Source organism: Solanum pennellii, chromosome 7, assembly GCF_001406875.1.
Source record: "Solanum pennellii chromosome 7, SPENNV200".
NCBI lineage: Eukaryota > Viridiplantae > Streptophyta > Magnoliopsida > Solanales > Solanaceae > Solanum > Solanum pennellii.
Genome location: NC_028643.1, coordinates 16,968,797 through 16,978,269, shown reverse-complemented (window position 1 = coordinate 16,978,269; position 9,473 = coordinate 16,968,797). Strand labels below are relative to the sequence as shown.

General features: G+C 30.9%; 2 protein-coding genes across 2 annotated transcripts; both read left to right on the top strand.

The window, feature by feature from the left end:
• The first annotated feature begins 2,121 nt into the window (after positions 1-2,121).
• On the top strand, positions 2,122-2,712 carry LOC107024882 (agamous-like MADS-box protein AGL61). The gene has a single exon (XM_015225816.1). The coding sequence runs from the start codon at positions 2,122-2,124 to the stop codon at positions 2,710-2,712; it is 591 nt and encodes a 196-aa protein (XP_015081302.1).
• A 5,963-nt stretch (positions 2,713-8,675) lies between these two features.
• On the top strand, positions 8,676-9,266 carry LOC107024881 (agamous-like MADS-box protein AGL61). Its single transcript, XM_015225815.1, has one exon. It carries the CDS (start codon positions 8,676-8,678, stop codon positions 9,264-9,266), a length of 591 nt encoding a protein of 196 aa, XP_015081301.1.
• The last annotated feature ends 207 nt before the right edge of the window (positions 9,267-9,473 follow it).

Here is a 9,473-nt window from a genome sequence, read left to right as displayed (position 1 = left end):
AGAGACTCAAATTAAACTGTCTGACTATCTATGAAGCCTCTACAATATTAAGATGGATGTTGGGAAAGACCCCATAACATCCTATAAAATAAAGATTGAAAAAACAAGTAAATGTGTCCGCCAAAATGCAAGGAGACTCACCACATACTACGAGTGCTCAGCTGGATCAACGAGGCGCTTGATTATATTGAACCTTGTTACCTGTGTCTCCATCATGATACGATGTAGGTAAACTTGCAGCATTACATTGAAAGTACGAGTATGCAATTTGGTATGCTAACCACAACTTAAGCTTGAATAAAGAAAGAAGTAACACTTACCTTGGCCCTACTCAACTCATGAATAACTTCACCTAATATAAAGCAATGAAAACATTTAGTTTGTTAAAAAAAAATAAAAGAACAAACTCAAATTTAATTATATGTAATAAATATAATTTTTGTGGGAGATTTTCTAATCGACAACCACAACTATGAGCCTTATTGGTGATACATCGTCTTGCCCATGCTACAAGAAGTGTCTTGTACTTTGATGACGCATAAAACTACTTAACTTAGTGGATCTACTAGCTTAACTTACAATATCATCTAAAAAGTATGAACCGTTAATACCAATGATGGCTACATGGTTTGCTTGGACACTTGAGTTAAAATGATTTCTCATCCACAAACCAATTCCTCCCATCTGACAGTCGTTGTCAAACGCTTCAATTCACTTCAATATTTTTTACAATTATTACTCAAACCACCGACTAGATTACATTGATAACTTCATAGATGAATTCTAATTTGTACCGTTTCCTCTGGGTTGGACAACAAAACATCAATGGGTTTTATACTAGATAACGATCGCTACGTCTAGTATTAAACTAGGTGTAATTTAGCGTTCATCACTCCTCAATTTGTAAGAGATGTTAATCGTTCTTCCTTTTCTCTAATTTTATTCTTCTTAACTCTCTTATGAAACCCAAAGCTTAATTAAGGATTGTAAAACTTACCCATATCAGATATGACCAAAAAATATTTCTAAATTCGTTATAATATGATTGGGTAAGGAAAAGTTAAAAATACCCCTCACTAGCTTGGGTAACTTTCTTAAATGGTCATAATAACTTAAAAGGAGCATATGTCCCTCATTAAAACTCAAAACGTACACAACTCAATAGCGTTGGAAAGATGATTCCATGACCTTTTACTCGGTATACTATGTACCACTTAACTCTTCAAGTACTGAAAGTTATTATTGGTTGAAGTTGACCCAAAAAGTCACAACTTAAAAATAACTTGATAAATTCGCTATTTTCAATTTAGCGATTTCTAAATTTAACTATTTCTATGGCAGGATGTTACAATTTCATAATGTATCGTATCATATTCAAATATTTGGTGAATCGATAGACATGACACAAATTTCATTCTATCGTGTTAAAATGTTATAATGAAATATAAAGTGTAGGAGAATATTAAATATCGGTTTATATATTTTCAATTGCGTTATGATTTTGGCTTCCTTACTTTTACAATATTATTTCATTTTTCATAAACTACGAGTATATTTTACAAGTCTACAAATGCTCTAGAACTTGCACAAATAACTTAAAATTTTAAATTGAAGCGCTTAAATTATTTTGTACATGAATATGAGTAATATTGTCAAAGCTAAAAATGGAAGGTCTTTTATTAAGCATGACTATATTAGGATATATACATGATTGAACAAGAGAAAATTTATAAAATCTATAAATACAATAACAAAAAATTTACCAAATAAAATTTAATCAATTGATATATTAATTTACTAATATGTATGTCACAAAAGAATGAGATAATGACAACTTCATAAATAGTTTAATAACATCAATCTAATTAGGAAAATATGTAATTTGTAAATAATAATGTTAGAGATTGACAATGATACAAATCAACGTAAAAAGAAATTTAATAAATATAATGATTTTTGTTAAAATCCTACCTTATAAGAAAATCATCATAAATATTTTTACATTTTGTTATTTGAGTTCATTTTTATCAAATAAGATGATGATTTTCTCGCTATAAATAGGTGGTTACAACAAAAACCAAACATCACATTTTCCAATATTTTCAATCCAGAAATTTAGCCATGAAAATATTTGTTGGTCGCAAAAGAACTGTATTTGCAAGGATACAAAATTCAAAAAATAGACAAGTAACATTCTCAAAACGACGTATTGGCCTATTTAAAAGGGCAAGTGAGCTATGTACTTTATGTGGTGCTTATGTTGCTGTTGTGATTTTTTCATCTAGCAACAAAGTATATTCATGTGGACATCCTTCCGCTGAATTAATTGTGGATAAGTTTCTTGGAGAAAATCAATCCGGTTTTGATGCTCCTAATTCCACTAGTTTATCTCATCAAAATGTAAATGTCGATGAGATCAACAATGAACTAAACATGTTGGAGAATTCACTTGAAAAACAAAAAGAACATGGAAAAGCTCTCAAAGGATTAAGGAAAGAACTTGCATATGAACAACTCAACTTTTTTGACCTTAAAAAGTTGATTGAGCTCTTGGAAGCTGCAGATGAAGAAGTTGAAAGAGTAGCAAGCCAAGTTATGGAGTATGATACGGTATTTCCATATCAAACTATTGGAATGTGCCTTTCACCTTTAAGAGTTGATGGCAACAGTTCGTCCAATTTCAATGAAGCGCCATCTGGATCCAATGAATAGATATATTTAACTTTATTTAAAATTCAGTGACTTAATTGTGTATTATAGAGTTTTCATTTTCATATATATGATTATGTTTGTTATATTTATGAATTTAATTTTTACCTTCAAATATGTTTGTTATGGAATGGGATGGACTTGTATTTAGTACTTCATTTTAATTTCTTTGTCGTACCTTTTTTAGGTAAGTTTAAAAAATATAATGTATTTTCTTTATTTTTGGCTGCTCTTAGCTAATGCTTTCCATATGTCATGCATAAAATCACAAGAATAAAAAGCATTTTGTTACATTTCACATAACATTAATTTATCAAAACAAGATTTAAAAGTTAGTTTATTTTCTCAATTTTCATGCCAATTCAAAATAATATACTCAAATCAAAATGAAAAGGGTATGGAATAATTGTCAATTGAAATTGATGTATAAGTGTTGAAAAACAAAGTAGTAAGAGAATATTGAATAAGAAAATGAAACTCATGTCAGATAGCTTAAAGTGCAACATATCTTATTTAAAAAAAAATTAAATTCTTATAGAGTATAGCATGCATCTACTTATACCTATAAAACTAACATTACTTTATAATCATCGATAAAGCATGTCTTACCACCTCACTTCTACTTATACATATTTATAGTTTATAATTTTTAATGTTATTTAAATGAGAATAAAAATAATTTCTTGTTGTAGATATTTATAAATTTATAAAAAAAATTATTGTTATGATACTTTTTTCACGGGTCATAACTTATCAATAGATTTTATGAATTTAGAAATGCTCTAGAAGATATCCAAATAACATAAAATACTGAATTGATGTTCCATAAAAATTTTGTAGAATAATATAAATTAAACAATAAATATTTTTCTATTCTGAAAGATAATAGTAGATGGTCTTTTATTTAGCATGGTGTAACACCCCCTTTTTTGAGCTGAGCCAAGAAGGGAAGGATCACATCGGCAGAGAAATGGTGTCTCCACTAGTAGTACTATGTCTCTCAATGATCGAAATTATGAAGATATTATAGGCTAGCAAAATCGCTGAATTGATTGGCGGTTCCGCTAACTGCGTTGAGTGATCATTCGCACCACAAAGTTTTAATAATATAAATACTCATTATTATTTTTAGCTTAGGATCGAATTCCTTAGTATTGAACAATAATTTTAAGCTTTTATTTTTGAGTTATAAGTAAGAAGAGGGTTTTGAAGTATTTGAAGATTCAAAGCGTTTCATCTCCCAAATTTGTGATCAGACCCATGGATTCTTAAACCTACATACCCATTTGAATGAAAACTCATTTTGGTATAAATTTCTATATCTTGTATATGTCTAGATAAAACCCCAATTCTAAGGGTGTGATTTTGTGAATAGGGGTTAGATTATCTATTGCATCTTGCTTGTTGATGGTTTATTTGTTGTTTAATTGTGATTTCGTTTAGTACTTGTGTTTGAATTTTTTTTAAATTGTAGTTGCAAACCCCAAGATAACCCTTTTCTCATAATCATAAGCATACTTGAGATAAACTGAAACAATGAATAATGTGCAGAAGCTAAATCATGATATAGTTGAAATGATAGAGATTACCTACACGCTAAAATGAGAATACAGATAATTGAGAGTTTAAATACAAAATAAAAGTCAAACAGAACGACTAATGATGGAACTAGCTATGTCTTAAATAAGCCTCCAAATTGACTAGAAATACTTGGACTTGCCCCAGCTAGAACTAGAAAAACTGAAACTAAAGTTAAAAACAACACAAAGATAGCCATGTCACTAGTCCTCATAGAAATACGACTCACGATTAATGTTGTTGAACTAATGATCGATAATTGATCTATGTGTGATCTGAATGCTGAGGACTAGAACCTACATCACGAGAAGATGTACCGCAGAACATGTGTTAGCACTTAAAAGGTACCGAGCATAAAGGATAGAGTGATACTAAACAATAACATTACTTAATCAAAGCATCTAAGCAATGACATGATTTGAACATAAATAGGATACTAAAAATATTGTACATGACTAAACATAAAGCAATGACCAAGTTTATAATATGAAGAAACTGAATATTGAACTATATTGATAACATGCTAAATCCAATAGAATATGAATGAACTGTAAGGGAGCTTACTAATAAACGACTTAAAACCAAATGACTTAAATGTGAAGTCTGATGTATACAACCTATAGAGAAGACCCAATATATCCTACCTTAGATATATAGGCATACTGATACGATGAATAAGATGATGCGCACAAAGGTAACATACATCCTATGAGGCACGTAGTTATGTCAATTAGGGGTGACTTACCCTAGTCCACTCGGTATTGAGATTCCCATATGATTAAGCAATTAACATGTTATGACTGAAATGTTGTAACACTAGATAAATCAAACCAGACATGCAAACTAGGAATGCAAAATTTATAATATTGATAATAATACTGAGGCATGTTCTTATGTAACACAATATCATGTGTAATTCAAAAACTAGAAGAACTACGTAACAAGGGTTCTGAGTTTATCCATGAAAATGGGACAAACTGATAAAGAATTCATGATAATACGATTTGGATCATTCTGATAGGTAAAACCCAACATTTTTAACGTTCAAGAAACCCTAGGTGTTGATAATCATTAATGGAATCAAGATTTTGACTGAAATATAGCGGCCTAATGAGTGAAAGGAATTCTCTAGTGTAATACCACATACCTAATGAAAAAGTTTATGGAGAAATCTTTTTATTTTGGAGCTTTAACTAATGAAACCTTGTTGCATTCTTTGGAAGGGTTTGGTCGCCTATTTCTCCTCTATAGTTTCTAAGTTTCTGAGTGTCTGTGAATGATCTGACTTTGATAAATTCTTATTATGTTTGTAGGCTAAAACAAACAAAAAACACATAGTTTAGGGTTGAACGAGGTAATGTAATGGTCCAACACTTAAGGAAGAGACCAAAACACCCCTAGCATAACCGATTTCGAGGTTACCGAATGACTGTCGATTAACTGATGGTCTGTGCTTGTCAATCGTCAGTCGTGATTGGACGCTGGTTTCTATGGGTATGATTCGGAAGCAGATCACGGTACATGGTCTAACCTAAGGTATGTGGGTTCGGCTGTTGGTCAACCCTCAGACGGAATTCTAGGACAGTGTTCTAGGGGGTTGCAAATGTTCATAATGAACAAGTAGCACTGGCCGTGTGTCACCATACGGTTTTTGGGTGTTGACCGTGGGTCTTACCTGCAAGTTCTGAAAAATCTGCATTATGGTCTTTTTGCGGGTACGGGGTGTTAGAGTTGGAGTGGGTTTAACTGATAGTTGTATATCAATCTGTAAATAGTTGTTATAAATGCAAGTCTAACTTAGAGTTCTGGGCTTTCAATAGAAAGAGGTTTTCTAACCAAGGATTTATATCAATTATTGTAATTTTTGGATTAATGTGTGTTCAACTCAAAAGAATGAATGCTAAACTCGATTCTACCTATATAGCTTAATAGAGTAGATAAATAAAGGTTCAGGGTTGTTTATATTGTTAATATTGTTGAGTTGCGCGAGAAATTGCTTGACTTGTAATAGTCTTGAGATAGAAAGCTATTGCATCTACACTCTAACTTACCTACTGTCACGCCCCCAGCCTTCACCCGGGATGTGGCCGGCACTCACTAACCATACATGTCCTTGTGCCAACCCTTGGCCTGACTTACTTAAATCAGTGGAACAGTTAAATCAATATAAGAAAACATTCTCATAAAATAACATGAAATAAATAAGTTGTCCAAAATGGCATGTATGTCTCATAGCAAAACTTCTACAAAAAAAAAAAAGAAGAAAGAGACTCAAATTAAACTGTCTGACTATCTATGAAGCCTCTACAATATTAAGATGGATGTTGGGACAGACCCCATAACATCCTATAAAATAAAGAGTGAAAAAACAAGTAAATGTGTCCGCCAAAATGCAAGGAGACTCACCACATACTACGAGTGCTCAGCTGGATCAACGAGGCGCTTGATGATATTGATCCTTGTTACCTGTGTCTCCATCATGATACGATGTAGGTAAACTTGCATCATTACATTGAAAGTACGAGTATGCGATTTGGTATGCTAACCACAACTTAAGCTTGAATAAAGAAAGAAGTAACACTTACCTTGGCCCTACTCAACTCATGAATAACTTCACTTAATATAAAGCAATGAAAACATTTAGTTTGTTAAAAAAAATAAAAGAAAAAACTCAAATTTAATTATATGTAATAAATATAATTTTTGTGAGAGATTTTCTAACCGACAACCACCACTATGAGCCTTATTGGTGATACATCGTCTTGCCCATGCTACAAGAAGTGTCTTATACTTTGATGACGCATAAAACTACTTAACTTAGTGGATCTACTAGCTTAACTTACATGATCATCTAAAAAGTATGAACCGTTAATACTAATGATGGCTACATGGTTTGCTTGGACACTTGAGTTAAAATGATTTCTCATCCACAAACCAATTCCTCCCATCTGAGAGTCGTTGTCAAACGCTTCAATTCACTTCAATATTTTTTACAATTATTACTCATACCACCGACTAGATTACATTTATAACTTCATAGATGAATTCTAATTTGTACCATTTCCTCTGGGTTGGACAACAAAACATCAATGGGTTTTATACTAGATAACGATAGCTACGTCTAGTATTAAACTAGGTGTAATTTAGCGTTCATCACTCCTCAATTTGTAAGAGATGTTAATCGTTCTTCCTTTTCTCTAATTTTATTCTTCTTTAACTCTTTTATTAAACCCAAAGCTTAATTAAGGATTGTAAAACTTACCCATGTCAGATATGACCAAAAAATATTTCTAAATTCGTTATAATATGATTGGGTAAGGAAAAGTCCAAAATACCCCTCACTAGCTTGGGTAACTTTCTTAAATGGTCATAATAACTTAAAAGGAGCATATGTCCCTCATTAAAACTCAAAACATACACAACTCAATAGCGTTGGAAAGATGATTCCAAGACCTTTTACCCGGTATACTATGTACCACTTAACTCTTCATGTACTGAAAGTTATTATTGGTTGAAGTTGACCCAAAAAGTTACAACTTAAAAATAACTTGATAAATTCGCTATTTCCAATTTTGGGATTTCTAAATTTAACTATTTCTAGGGCAGGATGTTACAATTTCATAATGTATCGTATCATATTCAAATATTTGGTGAATCGATAGACATGACACAAATTTCATTCTATCGTGTTAAAAATGTTATAATGAAATATAAAGTGTAGGAGAATATTAAATATCAGTTTATATATTTTCAATTGCGTTATGATTTTGGCTTCCTTACTTTTACAATATTATTTCATTTTTCATAAACTACGAGTATATTTTACAAGTCTACAAATGCTCTAGAACTTGCACAAATAACTTTAAATTTTAAATTGAAGCGCTGAAATTATTTTGTACATGAATATGAGTAATATTGTCAAAGCTAAAAATGGAAGGTCTTTTATTAAGCATGACTATATTAGGATATATACATGATTGAACAAGAGAAAATTTATAAAATCTATAAATACAATAACAAAAAATTTACCAAATAAAATTTAATCAATTGATATATTAATTTACTAATATACATGTCACAAAAGAATGAGATAATGACAACTTCATAAATAGTTCAATAACATCGATCTAATTAGGAAAATATGTAATTTGTAATTAATACTGTTAGAGATTGGCAATGATACAAATCAACTTAAAAAGAAATTTAATAAATATAATGATTTTTGTTAAAATCCTACCTTATAAGAAAATCATCATAAATATTTTTACATTTTTGTTATTTGAGTTCATTTTTATCAAATAATATGATGATTTTCTCGCTATAAATAGGTGGTTAGAACAAAAACCAAACATCACATTTTCCTATATTTTCAATCCAGAAATTTAGCCATGAAAATATTTATTGGTCGCAAAAGAATTGTAATTGCAAGGATACAAAATTCAAAAAATAGACAAGTAACATTCTCAAAACGACGTATTGGCCTATTTAAAAAGGCAAGTGAGCTATGTACTTTATGTGGTGCTTATGTTGCTGTTGTGATTTTTTCATCTAGCAACAAAGTATATTCATGTGGACATCCTTCCGCTGAGTTAATTGTGGATAAGTTTCTTGGAGAAAATCAACCCGGTTTTGATGCTCCTAATTCCACTAGTTTATCTCATCAAAATGTAAATGTTGATGAGATCAACAATGAACTAAACTTGTTGGAGAATTCACTCGAACAACAAAAAAAACATGGAAAAGCTCTCAAAGGATTAAGGAAAGAACTTCCATATGAACAACTCAACTTTTCTGACCTTAAAAAGTTGATTGAGCTCTTGGAAGCTGCAGATGAAGAAGTTGAAAGAGTAGCAAGCCAACTTATGGAGTATGATACGGTATTTCCGTATCAAACTATTGGAATGTGCCTTTCACCTTTAAGAGTTGATGGCAACAGTTCGTCCAATTTCAATGAAGCGCCATCTGGATCCAATGAATAGATATATTTAACTTTATTTAAAATTCAGTGACTTAATTGTGTATTATAGAGTTTTCATTTTCATATCTATGATTATGTTTGTTATATTTATGAATTTAATTTGTACCTTCAAATATGTTTGTTATTGAATGGGATGGACTTGTATTTACTACTTCATTTTAATTTCTTTGTCTTACCTTTTTTAGGTCAGTTTAAAAAATATAATGTA

What these genes read in the sequence shown, in the direction of transcription:
- LOC107024881 (XM_015225815.1), top strand. Translation starts at nt 8,676, where the DNA reads ATGAAAATATTTATTGGTCGCAAAAGAATTGTAATTGCAAGGATACAA.
- LOC107024882 (XM_015225816.1), top strand. Translation starts at nt 2,122, where the DNA reads ATGAAAATATTTGTTGGTCGCAAAAGAACTGTATTTGCAAGGATACAA.